Raw genomic sequence first — 27,249 nt, forward strand, 5'->3', positions numbered from 1 at the left:
GAATACTTCTCAGCAAGTTTTGTGCAGCAGTGCAGCTGTTTCTGCTCAGCTAAAGGTTGATCCAGAGTAAAGTGGACTAGCCTCGATCCCAGGCCGATCCGTCTCTAATTGAACGCTAGGTCGCCTCCTCGGCCTGGTATTGATTGTATCTGGGCGTGACCGGAAACTGGTAAGTATCAGCTATGACTGTAAAATCTTCAGTTTATCACAGTTGGCTAAAAATACAGCGATATAATGATATAATGACATAATGACACTAGAAATTAATACTGTGCACAGCAGTACTGCGTCCATAATAAAATGCAGATGTTTAGAAGCGAAGATCTCAAACAAGAGCTTCCAGAAAGACTTAATAAATACTGCGTTGGATATGCCTGCTAAGCCTTCAGGTGGCATAACAAAGATTGTGTGTTCACAGTGCATCAAGAGACAGTAGAATCCTGACGTCACTGGTCAGGATAGCAACCACAAGTGTTGAAAGAGCCATTCCACGTCCGTAGTTTTAGTGCAGGTAGTTCTATAAGATCGGACCCTTGGGAAGGACACGAGTGGCACTGGGGCATCCTCTTTCAATTAGTTGACACCCATCAGCTAGGAGGAGTACGACGGGGGTTGGAGGGGAAGGTTCCATTTTGCTCCTGTATACAAATTAGTATGAACTTAAATTCACCATTCCACTATACATTTTGTAACTCACAGTGATGGTCCACACAAACTAGCCACGATCCCAGGCCGCACTTCCTTGAAGGTCGGTGAAGGAGGCTAACACAACACCAGTGTCAGTGCCGTAATGTCATATCTTGATCCAGATACCAAGGATTGGGCTATAGGCTATAGTGTACAATTTCCAATGATGAAAGGGGATTATTGATTTATATCGCTCACCTTGACAATACATCCCAGGCCCAGCCACTTGTGGACACCCCTGAGCATAGTATACAAGAGATCGATGGCCAGAGTCTGAGGATAGACTCTACCAAGTGTATCTGGCAATCAATGGTCTAATCAAGCGCTTGTATTAAATTGTGTAGTCAATCAAAGGTAGCCACTGATAGCAGAAACTTGAGAACCTAGGTCTGTTCTTTCACAAGAGTGATGCTCCTTCTTCCTTCGCACAAGACAGCTCCTCACACTCTAGCTAGCTAAGCCTATATCTATGACAAACTAAATGAATAGACCTATGACACGGAGTTCTTTGTGATTTAACGGTGATTTTACGGAGTAAGTATGCTTACATACACTATTAGTGTTCTATTCGCTCCACCTTGCTCAGGTATTCGCTCTTTTTTAGCGAATACCTGAGCAACCACAGCAACCACAGCACATGCCCAGATACACGCCCAGATACAATCAATACCAGGCCGAGGAGGCGACCTAGCGTTCAATTAGAGACGGATCGGCCTGGGATCGAGGCTAAAAGTGGACATGAAAAAAGCTGATGGCAAACTCAGATTTAGCTAATTGATGCTCTAAGTAGCTCAACTCGAAATTGCATCACATTCTCCGAAAATGCAATTATCCGCACGTTTATTTTGCATGCTCATTACCTCATTATGAAGAAAGCTGTGAAGCTGATACCGCACCAGATCGATTACAAGGTATGTTTCTCTTTATGTGTCAAGTTAGTTTTCTGCATAGCTCTTTCTGATTTTGCTAGCCGTCGTGCTAAATCGTCCGGATTTTTCATGTAGCTTGAATTTCCATGCTTTTACTCTACCTTTAGAGAAAAGACCCAAGAAATATACTTATGCTGCTACTCCATTTCTGAAAGTATCAGGTGAAGATGGCAAGTCCGTATTTATTAGAAAAACAACAGCAGTTTGGCTTTTTCAAGAAGGTGAACGTGTTTCATCAGACAGGCTGTTTCGAGTAAGAAACAAGCAGCCTTTTCTTCTTTTATCAAAAAACCTAAAAGCACCATCGATGGAACTGAGAGCACACTACCACGGATAACTGACATGGTGAGTGTAGGAGATTTGTGTGTGTTTGAAACGGAAGAAGGCAAGTGGTCCATTGGAAGAGTATTGCAGTTTGCTAAGCTAATCACCCATCACCCATACAAAGATATGTGTATCGATTTGTCTCTTGCTAAAGGGATGGGTGTTCTCTGCTCGTGGTTTCTGGCTCAAGAAGACTCAACGAGAGTGTTTAAACTGTTTCATAATCCAGGTGTAACACACACATACATTCCCCTTTCAAAGTATGTGTGCACAATAACATTGCAGTGTGTTGATATTAAACAGTCCGTAGCTGATCCTACCTTACTTCAGAATGTAGTAAGCCATACTATCGGGGAGAGTAACTCTCATGAACGCAGACTCGCCTTGGCCCAGGAATTTCATCTTAAAGCTGAGAGTGAATCATTCATCAGCAGTAACCTAAAAACTGGCTCGACTAAGATAACGATATCCAGCAGTAGTGCATGATGAAGACACCGAACCTTGTTTAAAGGGTACAAGCATTTGGAAAAAAAATTGAGCAATTTCATTTGTACAAGGCTGATAAGGATGTACTCCTAAGCAGTAAAAAGTGGCTCAATGACAACCACTTGAACTGTGCACAAAAACTAATTCATAGCCAATTCCCTCAATATGGAGGGCTACGAAGTACACTAACCCAAACCAAACCTCTAGAGCCTCTACCTCCAGATTCTCTCCAAGTTGTACACATTAATAGAAATCATTGGGCCACAGTCTCCACGATAGGAGTGGGACAACTGCAAGACACTGACGTCTTCCTATATGACTCATTGTACTCTCATACAGAGATTAGTTTGACCACCAAGATTCTACTTGCAAAGTTGCTGAAATCAAGTGAACATTTCATTAGACTGTGTGTTCCACAAATGCCAAAGCAGTGGGGGGCATCAGATTGTGGGTTGTTTTCGATAGCCTATGCCACACACCTGGCATTTGGGAAGGACCCAAGTGGCGTCACATTCATACAACCTTCTATGAGAAACCATTTTCTTCATTGCATTGAAGATGAAAAGATGAAACCATTTCCAGTGGGACCTGAGAGGAGGAAGAGAGGGGCTTCAAAGCAAATTATTATTAACATTGATCTATTGCTATTGTCGCTGCCCAGATGATGGAACCAAAATGATAGCTTGTGATGGGACAAGTTGCCCACTTGGGGGTTGGTTTCACAGAAAATGCCTTGAAGTGAACACTAAAATTCCCGAGTTGTGGTATTGCAAACGATGCATCGTGCACTGAAGTATGTATAATTATTATATAGCTAGAGGTATCTGTTTTTTATGAAAATAATGTTATATAGTTATAGTGATTATGCTTGACTGTATGTTGTCTATTATACTTGCTATGTAAACCTTGTATAGACTATACTACAAGTTAGCTAGATTTACAGCACTAAATCTCGAGTAAATCTCTGCAAATCTTGCTAAATCTCTGTAAATCTTGCTAAATCTCTGCAAATCTTGCTAAATCTCGAGCAAATCTCCAAAATCTAGGTAAATCTGGGCAAAATCCGCAGTAAATCTGTAAATCTTGCTAAATCTGGGTAAATCCCGCTAAATCTTAGATCTTTGATAAATTTTCGGATCTTGTACACCATAATCCTAAGTGTCGGACCCCTCGGTATAGTGTGTGGAGGTGCCACTATAATTATATACTTGATAACTAAATACTTAGTCACCTACTAGCTTCTTGGCTGATACCAGTCATTACTTTTGTACATCTATATAATATTATTTAAACGATGTCATAATTACCATGGTGATTATCATAACCATAAATTATTCATTTCCTCATTTCCTATTTCTTCATTTCCTCATTTCACAAGTGCAAAAAACATTTTGTGAAAAAATGGGAAGAGTAGGGTTGGAAGAGCATGTGCACTGAAATAACAAAAAGTTCGAAAACAAGATTGTGGGTTGGTATAGTCTTGCATGCTCCAACTAGTTGAGGGTGGGGCACGATCTTTAACAGTTGGGTCCAGCACTACTTCTCGTTACACCTCTTTCTTTATTTGAGACGCTCGATCACCTATTTTACCATCAACTTGTATGTGTTTCTACATAATGACGCTTTGAATGAGGCTTTTTCAAACTAACGTTTCTTTCTGTTACAGCACCGAAACACTAGGTGTAAAATTAATAAATTAATATTAAATTTGAGACTCTACAGATGAGCCCTGCCCACCCAAAACTCAAAGTAGTGCTGGACCCAACTGTTAAAGATCGTGCCCCACCCTCAACTAGTTGGAGCATGCAAGACTATACCAACCCACAATCTTGTTTTCGAACTTTTTGTTATTTCAGTGCACATGCTCTTCCAACCCTACTCTTTCCCATTTTTTCACAAAATGTTTTTTGCACTTGTTTGTAAAATTTGTTCACTGCATGCATGCGTTATTTTATAAATAGTCCTGGGAAACCACGTACAATATTTTAAGTAATTACGTTTTGTTGTGTCTATTCTAATGGGCGTTCCTTTTAGGGTTACCCATCTTGTTCACATCCTTTTGAGCGGCTCATCCAACATGCAACCCTACTTCTCACCATTATTTTTTCACAAATGTTTTTTTACACTTGTTTGTATCTACACTTTTTTCTTCACAGGTACCATTTATCTATGGTGCTAGCTAGATCAAATATCTTCAGAAGGTGGCAATCCACCTTTACTATGATAAAAAGAGCTAGATCTAGCTAACTGTACTGAATTTTTATTTGCACTGTTGCAGTTTGTGTCTGTTATGATAATTTTCATGAAGTTTTTTGGTCTTCAATAATTTATTATCACAAGCTAGCTCAGAGCAGGCGCGCTCAGAATGCAATGAAGAGCTTTACTTGCGAGCATTAATTAAGGTATAGCCAGCGATAGGCGAACTGACCTCTGCACCTAATAAAGAAGCCATATCATACACCCTAGCAAATTTAACTTCGAAGGAAAGCGATTAGTTCTGGACGTACCCAAGGCGACAGAGGACACTAATATGTGTCTAGTTTGTGCTGTGGAGCTACAGTTCTCTAGATTATCTCGCGGAAGAACGTGAGGAGAAGAATGACAAAAAGTTGTTGTTTTTTTACTTTTGCTGTTTTTATAACTTTTTCATACAATGTTCAATTCAGTTCATATTTCACACAAATGTCACAAATGATATTGGCAACAGATATATAAACTCAAAATAACTTTGTCTTGCTTCTTGGGTGACATCCAGAGGGGGCCTTTTTGCTGTTTTCGACCCAACCCTACTATTAGCACTACCGTGCTAATGATTTCCTTTCTCATTCCCTGTTTTATCACCACCCCACAAAGGCGGGGCAGCTCTGATGTACACGCCTATAATTATAACTCCGTAAATAACACCGCCCACTTGTTCATCTCCGTATACTGGATTCTATTTTTAGTCTCTTGATACAAAGTCGGATGAGTACGTACGGTACATAGTAATTTGCATGCCCTCTTCTCTTAGCTGTATACGCCCTTGGTAGAGTGGATAATTATATCAGAGTCACTATATGTTGCACTGTCCCAGATATAATTGTACCTCGATCTGAGCCAGGCCGTCTAAAAATGAAGGTGAGTTGAGAGGATGGCTCATAGACATGATAATGCCAGGTCTAAATGTAGCTAGCTAGCTTGGCTCTAATAATAAGTCCAAAGTGCCTGGTCTAGAGATCTAGATTTTGTTACATGAAGAACAATAATCTAGCTTTGTCCTTTCATAGATATATGAAGAAAGAAAGGGGTTGGAAATGGAATTGGTGCACGTGACCATTTAACATTAATAGTTATACACAAAGGCCTCGAAAACTATCTGCTTTTCGTCCTATTTTTTGCCGAGTAATAAACTCACTCGAAATAAGAAAGTAGATATTATTATCTTTTAGCAATTTTTAACACGCTTATTCAATGAGCCACGTGTAGTATGTTAATAGTCTCATGAATCAGCCGTACCTTTGGTATCAGTCTGAGCACTCTTTACGTGAAGTCGTTTCACAATGGAATGTATTACGTCACTGTAAAAGCTAACAAAACCATAAAAATGCAACCACATCCGCTATCTCTGCTCAGCCACATCACTGCTTGCTGCTCAACCGCATGTAAAGTTTCACTATTATTTGCTGCCTCCTATTCAAGCCACCTGATGCTTGTGAGCAATCTCATTGGTCACGTTGGAAATCCACCGTGGCCCATGAGTTCATGTAAAGAGTGCTCAGACGGACACCAAAGGTGCGGCTGATTCATGAGACTAGTACGTTATAACACGTGGCTCAACTGACCACACCCATGACATGAAAGAAGCTTCATAGTGCTATTGGTCTTTAACATGTAAGCGTCCTGGTTCTAAAATAGGTATATGAGCACATTTACTAGACTAAGTGGTTTCTTCTCCACAGTGTGTAGAAATATAGGCATTAGCTTGGCTACCTTTCAAGCCACGCCCTTTACAGATAAGGCAGCACAGCGGTTGTTCATTCGAGGGTACATCCGTTTTCAATTCCTCTCTTTTCTTTATCTCTGGTCTTTTTAATTACCCCGTGATCATGTATAATTTTGGTCACCTTATATCTATAAATGTGTACCGTAAAACCTCGATTTAAGGCGACACTTTTAAATAATTACGTTTTGTACCCTAGAGCAGTTCTATGTGGGGTGTATATATATAGCTGTTGAATTTCAGTTATTTTGCTTGACTATTATGGTGCGCTTTCATAAGTTTTGGCTTGTTTATTGCGAAATATTCATTATGCATGTGACTGTTGGCATGCAGGTGTTCATGTTAGTAATGCTATTCATTCATGTGCAGGTCGCTATGTTATAGTTAGATCCCATTTGAATGTATTTATAGCTTATAGTACCGCAGTCTACACTAAGACTCCAAATTTGGCTTAAAATCATGTATTTGTGGTTATGTGTCATAATTTTTATAGTGAGTACTTGTTATGTAACAATCATGTTTGTGATTGTTCACTATAGTGTACAGAAATGCTCCGTAAACTTAATTATGGTTTATGTGATGTCACTGTTTACTGGATAAAGAAGCAAGTTTTTCAGCATATGTACCCAGAGTGCATCCCAGGTTCCAGAGTCACTGTATACTAGTAGCTATAGTGATCATGAGCTGACCACAGCAACCAGAACAGACAACTAATTTTCCCAGAAATCAAAGTTGGACCAAACAGACAATATCCCATAAAAGTACTGATGTAAGTGCACAAGACTATCTATGAAAAAGGATTAGCAAGTGCTGGCTGCTTAGTTCTTAACTTCAAGTATGCTATTAGCTATCTATTTACTTTCAAGAAACTTTGGATACTCAAGTGGCAGGCAGGCAAGAATTTAAGTCACTTATTTTTGTCAATGTCAATGTTTACTGTGTTTTATCTGATGTAAGCCTGAGTCATTGGTGCATGTTTTTAAGAGCTCTATATACTAGTTATACACACACGTACTCAGTGCACCATGCCATAATTATAGCTAGCTATTGCAGTGCAATATATGGTTGCTATGCAAGTGTTGTCTTATAGTCTAGCCTGTCTATACCTGTCCAGCACCCTCAGAACTATTTTGCTCAAAGTTGCTGTAAACAAAGAAATCATTTATTTTGTTTCTCTCTATTCTATAATGATCATTTTTAGAGCTTGATTTCTGATCAGTAGCTTATTTATTGAGCATCAACTCTATATCATTCATTTCTTCTTGTTATAATTATTATTGTTGCATAGTAATTCTTCATAAAGAGACTACCATTTTGTGTTACTACCGTTGACTATGAATATCATTAACGCCCATAAGGGCCTATATAAATTGTGATATGAAGTCATTATAATACCTTAGATCCCATGCATTTGAGTGTATTTAGCAGGGAACTATGAGCTATAGTACCGGTACTATAGATTGCTCTGGGCTACAAACTACAACATTGTACATTGTATTGTGATTTACAAGAAGATACACATAAAAATTATTGTAGCTAGATGCTTTGTCTAGTAATAATTATAATAACAGAAGTAGAATGAAAGAGAGAAGCTCTAGTTTCTTTTTTTTGGCTTTGTTCGAGAGTAGTAGGAGACGCTCATTTTTTGGGCAGTGTGCTGTGCTTTTTTGCTGCAAGGCTGCATAGGGGAGGAGCTGGATGTATGGAAGTGCTGGGATTCTAGCTTTGGCTTCTTCCTATATAAAGTTCCTTTCGCTTTGTTCAAGAGTATAGTATAGGAGCTGCTCGTTTGCTGGGTGCAAATTATAGCTTAGGTGTCTTCCTTTCGCTTTGTGAGAGTAGTACGAGCCGCTCGTTTCTTGGGAAGTATGCTGGGCTTGTTTGCTGCAAAACTGGAGAAGGAGCTGGATGTTTCCGTTTTGTGGGTGGAGCTAAGACTATAATTTTGTCCATCAAACTAAGGTGGAGGAACAGGGTTGACTTGAATAGAGACCACAGATTTAGTAGACACAGAGATGCCAACTTCAGATTTTTAGTTTTCAAAAGAATAATAATGCAGTTGCTAGGTTGGCTGTTTATATAGGTTGCATTTCTAGTAGCCAATAGGTTTTGGGATCTAAATCAGTTAGAACATGTGCATTCGGTATCTATGGTTATAGTGTCCCTCATCCCTCGGGCTAAAGCCCTCGAGCTTTGGGACACTATAACACATAGATACCTCATGCCCATGGATGTTCTAACTATAACATAGATAAACGAACAGAAATACATACGCCCTTGACCGTTGTATTGTCATTTACAAGGAGATACACATGTAAAACATAGCTAGATGCTTAGTCTAATAACATAATAACTTAACTAGGTTGGAAGAGAGAAGGTCTAGTTTCTTCTTTTGGCTTCATTCGAGAGCCGTTTGTTTCTTGCTGTGCTTGTTTGCTGTAAGGCTGCACGGGGGAGGAGCTGGATGTAGGGAAGTGCTGGGATTTTAACGAGCGGCTTCTATTTACTCACGAAAAGAAGAAACCAAAGTAAAATCCCAGCGCTACATCCAGTTCCTACCCCCTAGTATTGCAGCAAACATGCAAGCAAGCTCAGCACACTGCCCAAGAAACGACTGGCTCCTACTCGAACAAAGCAAGCTGTCTATTACGTTTTTTATAATAATTTTTAGTTATAATAATTACATGACTGTGTATATAATTATATCCTTGTAAAATAAATAATTTAAGTTGATTGTAGTTTGTAGCCCAGATGGGGGGGATTTGAACATACATAATTCAACTGCTATATCAAATCCCTGTCCATACTGCAAGTGCAATGATCAGCACATGCATGAGCAATAATTATGTCAAGTCAGCCCGTACTAGAGTATAGGTGGGGCTTGCCTTAATAGTCTATAGGTGCTAACAGGAGTACATGAATAGGAGTAAGCAACTACTATACAGCCCATACAAACGTGTTGTTAATATCTCACTGTGTCATGCCACGTCATACTATGCATGTGTAAAATGCCCACATCTCAAGTGGCCTACGTACAACCACTGTGTGGTTAATACATGCATTGTGCAAGCACACTTGGTAGAATAGGTCCAGGTGGCTAGCTCTTGCACAAAAGGAAGAAAAGCAAAGAAACATGAACACAGCAAAGCAACTGTGATAGAAGTTGCCAAAAGCTTGCTATACTGAATAAAATAATCTAGCATTGGTGAGAAAATTAACTGAAGAAGTAGAGAAGCTACCACAACTAGAGATGTACCCTGAGAGAAAACAGGTTTTTAATATAATCTCTAAGGAACAGGATGATGGCTTGGTGAAGCTTGCAGGCTGCCTGTGCAATTAATTTTACATCAAGTGTAAAGGCAAATTTAAATGCATACTTAAATTTTCAAATTCAGTGGTACGATTTCCTACGTTGCATTGCATCTGGGGTAGAAATAAAGCTCTCATAGACTCACAAGTAATCGACTCAGACTATGAAGAAACTCCTACTTTTAGTGCATGGGCATCCCTTGTTACTGCTGTGTCTCTCAAGGTTGACGTTGTTTCCTCAGACACACAACTTGCAATATTCCATGACATTGCAAGTAAGAGATGGAGCAACTTTAGCAGCTTGTCGCACCTCTAGTTTAGTTCTCTCTATACACGGTAACCCGGCACCACACACAATGCTAACTGCTTTGCATTGCATCAAACATGTTATTCAGCAAAGATTAGTTACCAATTTCATGGTGAACAGCCAATTCCGTCTTTTTCTAAGGTTAAGCATTCTCTAGATGCTGAGTAGATCTAGATCTATGCTATTCTCTAAGTCTTGTATATAGTTTCAGCCTAGCCTGCACTAGCCTCAATCCCAGGCCGCACTTCCCACTAGGGAAGTGGGCCTGGTATCGACTGCTTGCGCATGCGCTAATATCCCCCCGGTATCTGGGGGCTTTGGATAACATCGTTTATGCTCAGTAAAACTATGACATCACAACGAAAGGAAGTGGATTGAAGGAAGTAGATAGAAAGTTCGATTGAAGGTTTCTAGCCCATCGGATAGCATTCTCTGATAGCTACCCTTAGCCTGCTATGTTAACAAAAGACTCACAGCCTGCAACAGTGTGGATGACGATCGTCTGAAAGGAGTGACGGCTGATAAGAGCCTATATGGACAGACAGGCCACGCCCATTTAACACTAACTGTGGTGAAAGTCTACTATACTGCTACTGATTCTATCAGAAGAAAATAGCAGTACAACAAACCTACACAGCTCTGTCTCTAGCTAGCTAGCTATATAGCTCTGTGTATGACTTTTAAGATATTTTCTCTGATGTATCCAGTATTATAGGAATATTTACGGGAAGAAAATCCAATAATTTGGCGCATGCGCAAGCAGTCGATAGCAGGCCTTCTTTCAAAGGCCAGTGAAGGAGGCTAAGCCTGCACATGCACTTTCACTCTTGTTCTAAGTGAGCCTACCATGCAGCCATACATGGTCATGTGTACTGTACACAAAGTAACCACAATTTACACTACTACATGTGTTTGTGACGTAGTGAGATAATAACGAATTTATATGGTGTACATACCGTACCCTCGCGAAAATACGCCCACCCTTTTTTTGCAAGAAGTCTAGGTTTATTAGGGGACTGGGCGTTTAATCGCGAACAGCGAGTTTTCATTCGAATATACGCCCACCCGCGGCCTCAAATCGAGGTTTACACTTTGCTCTATGCCAATTCTTTATTAATAAATTTATTGTATTTTCATTTTAATACATAGTATGAACATTTTATTGACAACAATGTTATAAACTAATGCATGAGTATGATTAAAGCATGACAAGAGAATGAACATGAAGAAGTGGACACTGACTCTATTCGTTGCTTGTTGATGTTAGATGTAGCTCGAAGGATGGTAGGTCATACTCCTACAGAGCAGCTATCAGGTACTTTGTTTCAGAAAACCAAGGCAAGATAATCTGCAAAATTAGCCTGTGTGATAACTTTCTTGGACTTTGTGTTTTCCTTTCTCAGCATATAGGACTACTTGTTCCCTGCATATACATCTTCAGGGGCAAACAGATCCATACAGAGAAAGTTACATGTCTGATCTTGGTCCAGCAAGGAGTATAGTCTCACTAGCTACTAAAATTAATAGTGAACATGTGGCATTCAGCTACTGCGCATGCTCAACTTCTTATTCTGGGTGGGCTTATAATCGAGTGAAAATACCCTCGCGTGCAAGAACTTCGAAGCAAAAGAGGGGATGGGCTAGTTGGGCGTTTATTCAAGATGGGCTTATTTTCGCGAGGGTATGGTAGTAGTTCTATTCATGTACTCCTGGTGCTAATTGTAGTGTTACAATACAGACCCCCAAGTTTTCAGGATTTGCAAGACAAGACAGGAAATACATACCACAAGTATTTTAATGGTTTCATAAGGATGACATACAAAATTTTTTAATTATATAATGAGATTCATAATGATGACACCCAAAAACTCTAGTGATATTTCTGGATTTCCAAAGCTCATAACACAGACCATTTACTGAACTAGAACCTGTTATACTAGGAAATAAAATTAATTAGTTCAATATGGAATGTATTGACTCAGCAAGTTTGGACTGGATTGAGATAGTGAGAACAGCTTGGCAAAAACTCAAAGTTAGCTCATTTTCAATAATCTCTGTGGTTGGTGGAACTCATGGCTGCATATCTCCAGATATTAATGGAACCAGCGACTGCCTAACTAGTGCATCTGATGCATGTGCATGCTTTGCACCAAACAAGAAGGCTTGAAGCCATTCATGAAGTGTTCTATGCTATTGCCGAGTTGTGTATTTATATAAAAGTTTGTGTATCTGCTTTGCAAACACCATTCATTTGTATGGCATTTACCTTGAATATGTTGTTATTTAGTTTATTTGTTCGACCAATTTTTAGCTTGCTACGTTGATGGTGAACAGTTTGCTCAAAAACTTAAACTTTCCGCAATCGTTTTACACAAATTTATGCCAGTTTGACCCAAATTCATATTTAAAGTGTTTATCGTATGTTAAACTGTCTTTTTACATATTTCAACTTAGATAGCTCTAAAAACCTTTACTTTTATCAGAAAAAGTGTTCTCATTTATATTTTCATGAGGCTATTTGGGGTCTTAGGGCAGACTGATAGGGGTTTTCCTAAGGAAAATTCCCCGGCCCGCATGTAACTACGTACTAATCACCACAGAAACATCTTATTCATCTGGGTTACATTGTCCTGGTTGTAACTGCACACTTGACAGCTCAGTCTCAAGGTGGGAAATCAAAGCGTCACTCGTGCATGAATAGTTGATCTTGTTGTTTCCTTTTGAAGGTACAAATCCATCAGTCACACTGATTGTTGAAGGAGGAGAGAGTCTGGTTGGTGAACACTGTCCTGGAACTGTCAAGATCTCATGCATTGGAGTCGACTTGTCGATTTTAAGGTGGAGATTCAATGGGAGCACAGATGTAGTAACATTTTTCTCCGACAATGTGGCACGTTCTCCATTCACAAATAATCCAGCATTTATAAGTGCCGAGCTACTGTCTACAGCACCAGATCAACTAGATCCAAACTTTGCTAACTTTTCTTCAGAACTTGTTGTAGATGTGTCAAAACTAAAGACGGAGAGTATAACAAGTATTACTTGCGGTGAGCCAGATACTTTCAAAATGATTCCAGTGGATATTGAAATTATACAACAAACTGAGCCTGAGAGTCCCAATGGAACTAATGTGAAAATTCTCTATGAAGATGGATCATTGACAGATGTCACTGTTTCTTGGGAAAAACTGGTGAGCTATTAACAAGAGAAAAGTTTTAAATGAAATAATGTTTTTTCGCTGCAGGAAGCACGTTGTCCAGTATTTCAGTCTTATTTAGTTTATCAAGTTCAGTTTGGCTCTAGTGTTGTTGCAATAAATCACACAAGCTGTGGAGAAGTGTGTATCGTCAATTTTCAGAATTTTTCTGATGCTTCTGAGGGGTATAGGGTATCACTATCTGCTGTGAATGTAATCGGGGCCAGTAAAGTTGTGGAACATCCAACCCTCATCGGTGTGTTTAACGCTAAATACATTAACACAAACTCAATCATGTATGACCCACATTTCCTTGTGCATATATAATTAAGCAGGTTACTATTCTATTTCAGTGAAACAAAGCAGCTTCTACTTCACACCTACCTTCCTCTCAAACGACTGTCTGTTTGTTTGCGAGTGCTTCTCAAATAGAAGTCTTGATACAGACAGTTGCAATGTGTTGTACACGACTGACTCGATGTACAGGGATCCAACGATAATTGTTTCTCCACTCGATACACAATTTGAAATAGCTGAAATAACTTCTAACACAGTCTATTATTTTGAATTCTCCGTGTCTGTGAATGGCACTCTGCTTGTTAGGAACAGACTTACTGAAAAAGCGATATCAAGTGAGTAACACACAATTATAGACGTTAACTACTGAATCTTCACTGTTTCAGGTCCGAGGTTCAGTGCAGTGGCTATTGTTTTCCTTGCTCTAACTATTTTGCTTATCACTGTCGGAACAGCATTTGGTATTATAGGTACATTATAATGTAAAGTTGCCTAAACTACCTTGCACATTTTTGCAGTTATCTGTGTTGCTAAGCAATTGCAATTGCAAGGGGTTCTAGCAAATATTGTTTTGTTTATGGTATGTCTCTTGGGAATGTTGAGCTTGATTTTTCTTATTGTTTTCTCTATTGTCACTGGTGTTCAACAAGGTAAGTTTTTACTGAGTTGATTTTATTTTATAAGACGTCTCTCTGTAGACACATGCAGTCTGGATTGGATCAGAGCACATGATGCATTGGTCATTGTGGCCTTTCTGTTTGCTCTATTTGGAAATGCTCTTCTGGTCTGTTTCCTGCTTGCTTCTTACCAACAGAAAAGTAAGGCATCTTTAATTTTTAAATTAATGGCAATAAATTTAATTCGTGCCTGTGCCTGTTGTCAGAGTTTGGCCAGATGAATTTACAGCGTAGCCAAAACGGTTCCCAGATCAACATGCATAGGTAGGTATATAATCATAGTATATATAGCCGTACAATTAATATTTTTGATTTCCTCAGTAACACCATATTCTCAGGACAAGCAGACACAACAGCTGAGGTTAGTATATAGTTGCTTTTCTATCAAACATATTGTGCATGCGTTGCATATATAGGATTTGACTAGCAATTCCAAAGCAAATCCCAAGAAGACGAACACCGCTTCAGTGCCCAAAGATGTAGTAGCACCTTCAGAGAATATAGACGGAGAGCTGGAGTCTAGTCCAAAGAAAGGCCCATCATCTGCGTCTAAGAAATTCACTGTCTACAAAGTTGTAGTCACTCTTGAGGATAGGTCATACTTTGTGTTCAGAAGGTGATTAATGCTGTCCTTTGTTAGATCATGATGTTAGATATATCGGCATTGCAGATACAGTGAATTTGAATTCTTTTTTGGCGAAATTAAAAAGGAGTACCCATCCTTGGATAAACTGACATTTCCAGGGAAGAAAGTCTTGAAGAAAAAATTCGATCCGAATTTTATCGAAGAACGTCGCATCGGGCTACGTGATTTCATTATCAACCTTATGAATGTATGCTTCAATGTAAAATAGACAGTGATGAAGTATAATTTTAATCAAACACACCTGCAGATCCCCAACATTCTAGAATATCTCCCGGTTCGTGAATTCTTGGCCATCGATGACCCACGTTCAGCACTCCCCATCAACGACATGCCGGCAGCCGAACAGAAAGTGAAAGAGGCGGACAGGGTGGAGCTTGGTAAGAAAGAGGACACCACTGCCAAGATCACTGACCTAGACTTGCTCAAAGTTATTGGGAAGGGAACCTTCGTGAAAGTAAGTATAGCTTGTGAGAGTTAGTTTACAGAAATTATTAAAGCCTGACCTCCCATGCAAAATGTTGCTACAATTTAAATCACCTATCAGGGCTCGAAATTACAGTCTGACAATTAACAGACAAACCCGGTTATCATGTGCACGTGACCGATCATTTCACGTGTTAGTCACACATAGAATACATGTAAAGCTAGCTATAGCCAGAGAGCTAGCTGTTCAGTCTAGCTCTAAGAGGCCTTGTCAAAAGTGCTCAGAAGAACCTACGAAAATATTAAGTGTGGATAAATGCATCAGTAAAGAACTACAAACTGCCTCATGGTTCAAGTACATAGAATGTAGTTTGCTCTCTCTCTCTTTCTGGCTGGTGAGTTTTCTCTCTATACGAAGTTTCAAGATAAGCTATCCCGCCTAAGAAACTTTTTGATGGCTCAAGAAATCTTTGAGCGTCCAACCAGCCTCATACACAAAACTAATGATTTTGTGTGTGTATGCCTGATTTTGTAGAAATTGTATGACCAACTTTAATAATTATTATGTTGAATGCATGTCTGAACATGTTGTCAAATCAAAACATTAATTGGACTGACATTTGACAGGCATGCAAATATTTTAATTGCGAGCCCTGCCTATTGCCACGGTCAGGTTTAGCATATTTTGGCCCAGCCCGGATCTTTGATGTACAGGCACACATATAATTATATATATATATATAGCACAGGTTAAACTCTTAAGGTTACGGTCAATCGTTTTGCTCATTAATTATTCATGAGCTAGATCTAGTGATCTTTTCCAGCTAGAATGAGCTGGAAGTCCAGCTGAAATGCAGTAGTCATTTCATGGTTCGAATACACATTTTTACTATAAAACTTAGGTACAGTCTACTGTAGCTTCACTATATGCAGGGCGGGTCGAAGAGATATTTCGAAAAAAGGCTACTGAAAGCTCACAAGAGGCTGTTTTCCTTGGCTCTGGCCGCAATTTTAAGTGAAGTTAGTCTACATATTATTATTAATTTTTGTGAGAGTTTCTTGGCCTGGAAAGAAAAAACGCTTTGACCCGCCCTCCAGAATGGTAAGAAGCATCATATAAGAGAAAGAACACAGAGCTAGAAGTGTTTTTGGAAGCTTAAAATGGCTACTAGTTTGTGTTGTTTCTAGTAACTTGAAGATTGCTCAGAGCTTCCACTGGAAAATGTTTTGAAGACTAATACTTGTCATACAGGATGATACACCAATATATTTATCATGTATATGCTTCAAACTTTTATCACGGCATGTATAGTTTCACAAAAATCATTTGCAGTAACTGTAGGGTATATACATGTATCTCTAGCCCATTAAGTGGGCTAGTATACTCGGGTATATTAAGGACTGGGACCAAAGGAGGTTGGTCACGATTGTTAATTAATCTTCTAATTTTCTTTGTAACCTCCAATTCCGTGGAAACTTGCAGAGAAAGTAGCTATCCTAGCTAAGCTAAAAGGCTGCAAACGATCATAGCCTTTTATACCAGTAGGAAATGATGCTAACAATACTCAGTGACCCTAGAAAGTGAGTAGCATAGTCATACTCGAGCCAGAAACTAATACTATTAGTCACAAAGTTCCAGTTGTTGCTGCACTTTCCTTGTTTTTTTTCCTCCTGTCTTAGATTGGCTGGACCAAGATTATATAGCTATAATTATAGGGTAGAGCATAGTTTAGCGATGCTGCATGTATGCAGCTTGCACTATAGTGACTGGCAAGAATCTAGTAAACACTGTATGCACTGTTAACTCGCCAGAATAGAGGGGATCGGGTTGGTTAATGAAAGATTTATATCCAAAGAAGCCAGAGAGACACATAAAGTTTGCACTTAGAATTAGAAAATTAGAAGATTAATTAAAAATCGTGACCTTCTGGTCAGAGTCCTATACCTGGTCATAGTGTCCCTCGGTCCAGAGAGTCTTGCAAGGGTTGATGTATACGCTACGAATAGCTGGAGGCCTTATTTAATAAATGATTGTTCTTGTGGCGGGTTTATAGTCACTGCATGTAAGAGGCTAGCCTCGATTCAAGGCCGATTAAAATACGGCCTGGTATACCATTGCAAGGGTGATAGTGAGCATGCACTTCAAATTACCCAGAATATGGGTAATCGTACTACGAACGTAGTTAGTTCATTTACTAAGACCGTAATACTTTATCTCTATGACTGAGTTCCGTGAAGCTGTGACTTATGCAATCTATTGCATTGGTGTAGAAGGCTTGAACACTAGTCTAAAGACAAAAGAGGCTCTCGTCTACGTCTACGATCGTCCTATAGCCAGGTTTTGTTCGCAAATAGCAGTTATAAGAGGCACCATACACTTCCCATAGACTGTACACATCCAAGCTAAAAGACATCCTGACCATACAGCCATCATAGAGGTAGACGAGAGCCTCTTCTGGCTTCAGACTAGTGTGAAAGCCTTCTGGAACAACGCAACAGAGAGCTAAGCTGATGTACAGTGCAACAACCAAAGAAAAGTTAATTTAGAGTATAGATATATTTTTTTTACAACTTTTTCACAGTTTGCTGCATATCTTTTGAAGTTTAGGTGATACACAGCAAAAACACATAATTATGTTATATGAGATGCATCATCGTATTTTAGTGTTAAAATGACAGAAATTTATGTCATTTCTACACGAAATTTCAAAAGATGCGTTTCATTTAACATGTTTTATGTTACTGTAACGAACATGTTTTTACTGTGATGATCTATTTGAGTGTAGGTACTGAAAGTTCAACTATTGGCGCTTCCATTGGACCACCATCTGTTACATCATAATTATTATGACATCATTAATATAAAATGGCTGTCTGAAGATGTGTACCTCTGAAAATAATTATGTTAGAAATAGAAGTAGCTTATTTGTTTGAGTTTATTGTGCATGTATACCTGATTATAATTATTGCTCCTTCAACGGAAGTCTGGGCTAGTAGTAAGTTCTGCACTTTTTAGTGGTAAATAATTACGTTAGGAATACATGCAACTTTCATTTTATGCTAGTTAAGGTCTGATTTTTGAGAAGCATTTACTACAATAGCGTAAAATTCATTTGCACTAACTTACAGGAGCTAGACAAGTTTCTTCTTTGCTAGAGCGGCCCTTCTTGTCAAAAATGGTGATTTTGCTCCGTTTTGCTACTTTTTACTGACGTAGCAATTGATTTATGACATCACAAATCATCTTGTTGTTATTTGCTACATCCAAAGGTCATGTGATGTCTACCTGCAACTACACAGTTGGGTCATTCTGTGTCACAGGGGCAGCATGGCAATTGAGCTTACTACATAGCGCAAAGTCATAAAAGTGACAAGATGGGCCGCTCTAGCCTAACTCGATCCTGTAAGTTAGTACAGATGAAAAGTACACTTAGTACATGCTGCTCAAAAATCAGAACTTAACAAATATAAAATCGAAAGTTGTATTCCTAACATAATTATTTTCCACCAAAAAACAACAAAATGCAGTATTTCTCAGAACTTACTAGTAGCCCAGACTTCCGTTGAAGCTTAAAAGTTTGAACAATTAGGTACATGCTCAACAAATTTCAGATCTTAACTCAAAGAAATAAGCTACTTCTATTCCTAACATATTTTTGGAAGTACACATCTTCAGACAGCCATTTTATATTGATGATGTCATGTATTGTAACAGGTGGTGGTCCAATGGAAGCGCCATGCAATTGTTGAACTTTCAGTACCTGCATGCACTCAAATAGATCATAATTATCACTTTTACTTTGGAAGATATGCCACAAAATGTAAAAAATGTGTACCAAAAAAATCTACTCTCTTTGGTTGTTGCACTGTACATAGAAGAAGAGAAAGAAAAAGGGGATTCCCCATATTCTGGTGAATAAACTAACGCATGCGCACTATCACCCTTGCAATAAGTACCAGGCCGTATTTTAATCGGCCTTGAATCAAGGCTAGTAAGAGGCATATAGTTAAAGAAAGTTTGGCTTCGCTGCATGTGGAATGATAAGTGCATGCATGATGGTTTAAAGATTCTTGTGTTGACGTACAGCAAATTTAAACCTGTATGTGATCGACTATTCAACACCACTATATATATACCACTATCAAATGATTGATTTTCGATTCAACCCGGATATATAGCCTCGCTTCGCTCGGAATAATTAAGTCGTGCCGGACATTTATTCAACAGATTGCTTTATAATCGTATTATGTACTCTTTAATGCTATATCACCATGCATCACACAGCAAAAACACAGAATTATGTTATATGAGATACATCATCGTATTTTAACACTAAAATGACAGAAATATATGTCATTTCTACATTAAATTTCAAAAGATGTTAACATGTTTTATGTTACTGTAACGAATGTGTTTTTACTGTACATAATAGTGTACCCTGTCACACGTACCACACACTCTAACCACATGCACATACCCTCCCCATGCTTTCACAGGTCTACCTGGGTCGACACAAGAAAACTGGTGCTTTCTATGCCATCAAAGTCCTGCAAAAGGAAGCAGTCGAACGCAGCGAGTTTAAACTCATCATGGCCAGGAGAAGCGTCGCAATCCACCCATTTCTAGTAGGCCTACAGTGCTCCTTTCAGACGAGGACCAAGCTATACTTTTTGTTGGACTATGTGAATGGTGTGAAGTTGTTCTTTCATCTGCAAAGGCAGAAAAATAATGTGTTCGACGAGCCTATTGCAAGGTGAGTATAGTCAGACACCAGTTATTATTAAATGCTAAGCGGCTTATTAATATTTTAGTTAGCTGCATAGTTTAAACTACAGCTTGATCAGTCTGTTGCTGCTCCTGACATAATAATGATCAACTCTATACATACATGAAGTGTAGTATATATAGCCTTCTAGCAAGTTACTATTATGTGTTGGTTTTTGAATTCCTGAGTGTCGTACAGTGTCATGTCTGAAACGTTGCTAAGGAATGGACAAAGAAATTCAGCAAGAGCATAACTCAGATTCCTTTTTCTCAAAAAGCGGCCTGGATTCGAGCTGGTTCAAATAAAGGGTGTGGTCTCTTACGCACCTACGCAACACTAGAACCACACCCTTTTCTTTTAAAAAGGTGTGGTGTCTATAAGATTTCATTTCACAGATTTGGTTCGACATTTCATGGAATATTTCGGATTTCAGCTTGTATACGAGATCTGCATGTGTAGCAAGTGCTATAGATACTCATAGCAAGTCAGCAAAGACTTGAACTTCTGAATCACACAAAGTAATCACACAAAGTAAACAACATAGATGTACACTGTTACTTCAGCTATATACTGTTCTTAGGTACTCTAGTACATATAATATTATAGATAAACCCTTTCCTGGCTTTAATTAAAACAAGAAAATACAGAATAAATACACGTTTTTCTTTAAAAATCCATATCTCATGAACCATACATTGAAATGACTCGTAACTATTTCCTACAGGTAGCCCAGACACCATGACATCATCATCGTTACCTAGCAACTGACCACCCCCAACTAATTAGCAATTGTTTCCAAACATTCACAATTATGTACACAAACAATATTGTATGAAAGCACAAAGTGACTATAGACACTAAGTAAGTGTTCTCAATGTTCTCACGGTGACATGGTTCGATCAGGATCTGCCGAAACTTCTCTGCCAGGTCGTATCAGCAGACGCCCTTTTCCCAGGAAACGTTTTCTTCACCGGCCTACACACAGGCTTACAAGTTCAATGGTGGCTCATGATGTCCACTACTGTACTAACTAGTCTAAGCAAACCTATACTGAAGCTATCACAATACAGTCTGTTGTACAGATGCTACTTTAGACTTACCAGATCCATAAACTTGGTCCGACATGCACCTTCATGCAGGCTCCTCATGCTCTTTATTTTCTAGCTTGAGGTAGCTTCCTACCTAGCTATGATCCCAGTCACTGTCCTCTCACTCAACAAGGACATAAACATTGACATTTTCACTGTCTAGCAGCTCTAAAACTTCACTGAGGTTGTACTACGAAGATCTTGAAGACTAAGTCATCATCAAACGGTCACTTTTCTTTTGACAGTACTGGGCAAAGCGCACCTCAAGGCAAGATATTGAAAATACCACGTAAAAGAGCAGCTCAATGCGCATGTGCCGGTACCTACAGCGTGCGCATAGCTCCAACACAGCCCGCACAACGAAATTTTGAAAAATCTCGGTAGCAAGGACGACATATGTCGTCTAAAGCCGGGAAAGGGTTAATGCTTGTAGGGTGCATGGAAAAGGAATGCGGAATGCGGACACGAAAAGCGGAAACGGAAATATCTTAGCTGTCTAAAGTTAACAACCATCACCATTCTGTGTTTTTTTTTACACAGAATTCATGGTAATGCATGGTGAGCAAAAAACACAGAATGGTAATTATGCCTATAGGTGTGCGTGCGCGTGGTGCGTGTGTATGTGTGTGTGAGTGCGTGCGTGTGTGTGTGCAGCCATTAATTTGAGAGACTTGGACTTTTGGCATCGATCGTTTTTAACAACAATCATGGTCGATCATTACCCACTCCTTGAGTTTGCATGCATGCAGCAATGCAAAAATTCATCATTATGATAATTATAATGTGTGTATAGCTTTGGCACCTAGGATTTCATATTATAATTGCTATCTTGCATGAGAAACAAAATGTCATAAATGAAAACATGAAGAGCTGCTTTAGAGACACTCTGGGAGAGGGCTTGGGCTCAGGCTGAGCTTTTCCAGCTTTCTCGAGGATTTCTCATTGACTTCACAGTCAACGATTGTCAAGAACTGGTTCTAAAACTGTGGCCTGCGTACAGTGAACTGTCAATGCCCCGTGATGAAAGAGCCTTACGGAAGGAGGAGGTAACGTTTAATTTTGGGGCGAACACGCATAAGCGAACTCTGTATTTTACAATAACTTGTAATTTTGTGACGTATAATTATATGGTCCAAGGCCAAAAAATAACAAATTAGGGCCCCGAACGTGGGAACAAGAAATCATGATCGACCATGATTGTTGTTAAAAACGATCGATGCCAGTGCCAGTACAGTGTTGCTCATTTGGGAGCCCTGTAGCAGAGGAGGGTGGGGCATTAGGGGGTGTGGTATGATGGATACGCACCGTCTGATACACTTGCATATAGACGCAGTTATATGTAGAGGATCATGCTGAGCTTAATAATACTCTCTAGTAGTTGCAAAGCTCCACCGAGGCATCAGCACCTGCGGTGTTTTCATTAAACCAATGAATATAAACATGAAAGTGAATGAAGTAAACATGAAAGCACCTTGTCTCAAGCTACCTTACCTATAGTTGCTCCTTGAAGCTAGATAGATTAGATAGGCTTCCCCACAGCATCGCTTTACAAATACGACTGCGCCTACAAATTTTCTCTCATGCTTTCATGTTCATTTTATTCATCAGTCAGAATAGTATAATGGTCGTTAACTTTAGACAGCTGAGATACTTCCGTTTCTGTTTTCCGTTTCCTTCTTTTCCATGCACCCATGCTTGCATGCTTCATAAATTATCTTGTTGAGGCTGCTGCATGAGGAAGATATCCCATGTGTCGAACTTAAACTCTTCATCACTACTCTGATTTGACCACATGCACTCATTCATATACTGAATATTTTGTAGACACTACTAGATATTGTCAAGGGCGTATAAAAGAAGAGAGAGCATGCAACTCCACTATCAGTACACGTATAGCTATATAGCAGAGTTCAAACGTGTGCGGAGGAATGTGTGCATTTGCATGAAGTGCTAAAAATAGAAATTTCTATTTTTAGCAAATCATGCACAGTCATGCACATTCATCCGCCCACGTTTGAACTCTGCTCATGCATTTGGAGTTGCATGCCCTCTCTTCTTTTATACGCCCTTGATATTGTAAAATGGCTCTTGTCTGGAATCTCTTTGCTCAGCTTTAGAAACATCTCTTCACTTCAATTTAGCAACCTAGGCAACCAAAACACGTTCAATATAAAACCTTACCATGAATGAATAATGGCTTTAATTTTTGCCACATCGTCTAACATTATAGTATTCTTAGTACATAATGGCGTGCAAGTGAAAATTTATCTGACGGCAAAAGGGTTAAAAAATGCTGAATCAGCAAATAAGCCTAGCGATTATAGCAATGAAAGTACCGCAGGTGCTGATGCCTCGGTGGAGATGCCAAAGCTACATAACATAAAGCTAGCCTGCTAATAGCTTTGCTATTAGTATAGGGTGTATGGAAAGAAGGGAAGGAAACGAAAACGAAAATGGCATAGCCCGAGGGATGAGGGACACTATAACCATAGATACATAAATCAATGAATAAATAAACGTGCAGAAGAGTAAAACCAAAAACCGGACAAGTCCGATGAAGACTACCAGTACTGTTTAGATGGCTAGGTTCAGCCATTGCAGCTTTATCTCACAGTCGATGTTTGCAAGGGTCTTACTTCTCCAACATAATTACAATGCTGCCTGACGTCATCTGTTTAGTACTTGCTAAAGCTGGATGTATTCAAGTTCTCAGATTCTCTCCTATATATACCTGCTTTTCCATGTACTCAACTTTCAAATTCAAATAGGTTCACTTCATTCACTCTGATCGACCAGGAGCGTGGGAAGCATGCTCTGGAGCACCCCCTTGTCTCAAGCTACCTTACCTAGATAGGTTTCCCCATGCACAGCACCCCTTCACAAATACATCTTCCTACAACTCTGCTCTCAACTAACTTTCCATGTTCATCAGCATGCAGTATTCATGTGAAAAAATACAGAATGGTAATGGTCGTTAACTTTACACAGCTGAGATATTTCCGTTTTTTCCGTTTTCATTTTCCGTTTCCTTCTTTTCCATGCACCCGCTTTTATACACAATTCACATTAATTTTTTGCAATTTTGCTGCATGAACTCAAAGTGTGGGTAATAATCGAACATGATTGTTGTTAAAAACGATCGATGCCAAACGTTCAAGTCTATAATTAATCGGGTTGTATCATCAGAGCCTTGCAGCTCTCTTCTCACTCTTTCTTGCAGCTATCAATAGCTAGTGTTCTAGTGCAGAGCTAACTACTAAGTAGAGTAGCAATACTCGGTAAACAAGTTTGGCTACGTGCTCTTCTGAAAAGGCTACAATGGCATTCCAAGTAAGCAAAACTAGGCATAACTCGAGAACAAAGCATTATTTTGCAAATCCACGAATTAAATCCAAAAAAACATGACTAGAAGCCTATATACTTGCACTTCATTGATCCTTGAGCAGCGGGGTAGTCTCATGGATCAGCCCCCTCCTAAGAAGGGGTCTGAGCACTCTTGTCTTGAGGTCATTTCCCAATGGAATGTGCCAGACCAATGGAATGTAATCAATTCCTGACCTTACGCCCGCGTATTTGTTAATTATGCCTCGAGGTGTAGCCGCACGAGGGATACGGTAAAGTGTGTGTGTGTGTCTGTCTGTGGGTGGGTGGGTGGGTGGGTGTGTGTCTGTTCCAGCTGTAACTGCTCAACGGTTGCAATGCGACGAAAACAAACAGCTTCTATAGGCTTCTAGCCACGTTCTCTTGGATTTTGATTCGTGGATTAGTAAACTAAAGCTTCTTTCTCAAGTTATGGCTAGTTTGACTCACATTGAAGGCCTCTAAGATTATTCATTAAGCCATCAGATAGGCTTCTGTTTCCATTCAGCTCCTCTCCTATAATGACTGTGTGGAATTCAATTCTGTCAACAATTGTCAACAATTGCAATCAACAATTGCAATCAACGTAACATATATCTCTTCACCTCTTCTAATAGTTTTTGAGCGAAAGCAAAACAACAGCGAGAGGCATTAGCACAGCACAGCTTGCACCACTCGTTCGTTTGGTCAGTGATCGGTTCGTTATGGCAAAAATCGAATTATTGGACAGTATTTTTCAAATGATTACTGTTCCAACTGGAAGTGACCTGGCCTATCCAAATGTTCGCTTGTTAATTGTTACATGCATGGCCACCATTATAAAGTAGGAAAATTAGTTTCATAATTTGTTCGTGCATTACACGACCTTTTAACAGGCGCACTTTGATGTCTAACGGAGTTCGGCGACTTGCTGTATAAGTTTTAAAGTGGCCGACAGGCCCTTAAAAACACTCTTACAAAAACACTCATACAATTGCAGCTATTAAAATAAGGTCATGCACTACTGCCATGCTCAAACGTGTTATTATTTACCCGTTACAGATTCTATGCTGCCGAGATCACCTCTGCCCTCGGGTACCTGCACAGTCTCAATATTATCTATTGGGATCTCAAACTTGAAAACATTCTACTAGACGCTAACGGCCATATCATGCTAACAGACCTTGGACTCTGCAAAGAAGAGGTCAAATTTGGAGAGACAGTAACAACTTCTGGCAGCCCCAAATGCCTAGCCCCTGAGGTGCTCAGAAAGCAAGAGTACGGTTACAGCGTCGACTGGTGGTGTCTGGGCGTGGTAATCTATGAAATGATGTACGGGCTGCCACCGTTTTATTCTGAAGATGTTACTGAATGGCACAACAATATTTGTCGTAAGTCATTACAACTTCGGAATCTGCCTAACATCACTCCCAGTGCTCGAGGCCTACTCGAAGGTTTGCTGCAAAAAGACAAAAATCATCGATTAGGAGAGAATGGTGATCATAACGACATCAAGGTTCACTCATTTTTCAAGTCCATCAACTGGGATGCCCTGTTCCGTAAGCGATTGAAGCCTCCGTTCAACTCTCCTCCGGTAAAGGATACCCTCAAACTTGGACATTTTGGGTCCGAGCTTATTGCCGAGGCTATTTCTGGCGCACAGAAACACGGGACAGTGCGTGTGCCATGTGTGAGCATTGCTGAAGACACTTTTAATGTAATGAACTAGTTAAAAAAATAATGTGTGGTGAATATAACTGCAAGCGGTCATATTTCTGTGTTGTTAAAGTAATAATTATTTTATTCCAAGGTGAAATAACTAAGTGGGGTTAAATTAAATGTCATTAAGCCAAATTACTACTTGCGATTGTTTTAATAAACAACAGGTTAAAGATACATTTGTGCTATATATATAGTAAATATAATTACGTTCTTTGTGGTTATTTTAAATTAACGTATTGTCTATCTGGATAAAATAACCCAGGTATTCAGTGTTTCTAGACTTATACCAGTCTAAAACAACCTATCAATTAGTTATTGGCAGATAAAGCTAACTGAAATAGATACTGTACATCATTGAATCTCTTTTTTACTCTTTCAGCTTACGTTACCTGGAGTAGAGCACTAACTCTTGTTCATACAGTGAGAAACTCAACAGTTCCAGGAATCGGGCATGAAAGGAAGCATTATAATTCCAGAAATACAAGATTTGTAAAAAGCTAATGTTGCTTCACCTACATGGCCCAAGTCAATCTTTCAAGTACACTTGCCACCAGACATTGTTGTATACCAGTATTACTGAAATGTTTAACTCTTGTAGGACCCAGAACCACAACTAGTCGCCAGTATACTTAAGAACAAAGCTGCCACAATTATTATGATTTTGAGACTAAAATAAACTCTTTTTTGTGTAATTACCTCTTAATTAACACAGGAAAAATATCGAAATTTCCTATACTTTCAGGATAGTACAAAATTTCCTGTAGACTTTCCTGTATGAATCTTACACATGTCCTGAACTTCTTCAGGAATAGTAAAGGAAACTATACAGGAAACGTTGCACTATCCTTTGTAAGTAGGTTGCAGGACACCTGCCATTTTTCAGGAAATGTGCAGATTTTATGGGCTGCACTGTAGCAGCACTGTAGCAGGAAATTTAAATATTTTCCCTGTGTAACAATCAGTCATTCTAACATATTCATTAATAAATGCCAGTAAAAGCTATAAAAAACTTCGGATTGTGTGTACTTATAGTGCAACCACTAGAGTAAAGTATCAATCACCGGACGTCATCAT

General features: G+C 39.3%; 1 protein-coding gene and 1 long non-coding RNA gene across 3 annotated transcripts; one reads left to right on the top strand and one right to left on the bottom strand.

Moving 5' to 3' along the window:
- Window positions 1–257: 257 nt before the first annotated feature.
- On the bottom strand, window positions 258–1,411 carry LOC135343065 (uncharacterized). The gene is made up of 3 exons (XR_010397054.1): window positions 886–1,411; window positions 698–831; window positions 258–638 (listed from the first exon to the last, which is right to left on the bottom strand). It is a non-coding gene; the product is annotated as an uncharacterized LOC135343065 (long non-coding RNA).
- Window positions 1,412–5,397: 3,986 nt separating this feature from the next.
- Window positions 5,398–26,263, top strand: LOC135351103 (uncharacterized). Of its 2 annotated transcripts, none has more exons than XM_064550034.1 (15): window positions 5,398–5,543; window positions 12,622–12,688; window positions 12,748–13,211; window positions 13,266–13,473; window positions 13,571–13,849; window positions 13,901–13,984; window positions 14,033–14,164; window positions 14,213–14,332; window positions 14,398–14,455; window positions 14,513–14,552; window positions 14,608–14,807; window positions 14,862–15,024; window positions 15,085–15,291; window positions 19,758–20,014; window positions 25,516–26,263. In XM_064550034.1, the coding sequence occupies exons 1-15, from the start codon at window positions 5,538–5,540 to the stop codon at window positions 26,180–26,182; spliced, it is 2,952 nt and encodes a 983-aa protein (XP_064406104.1). In that variant the 5' UTR covers window positions 5,398–5,537; the 3' UTR covers window positions 26,183–26,263. The 2 variants fall into 2 exon arrangements, with proteins under 2 accessions (XP_064406104.1, XP_064406113.1); XM_064550043.1 differs by having other exon boundaries at window positions 13,901–13,975.
- The last annotated feature ends 986 nt before the right edge of the window (window positions 26,264–27,249 follow it).

Source organism: Halichondria panicea, chromosome 1, assembly GCF_963675165.1.
Source record: "Halichondria panicea chromosome 1, odHalPani1.1, whole genome shotgun sequence".
In the NCBI taxonomy this organism is placed as follows: domain Eukaryota; kingdom Metazoa; phylum Porifera; class Demospongiae; order Suberitida; family Halichondriidae; genus Halichondria; species Halichondria panicea.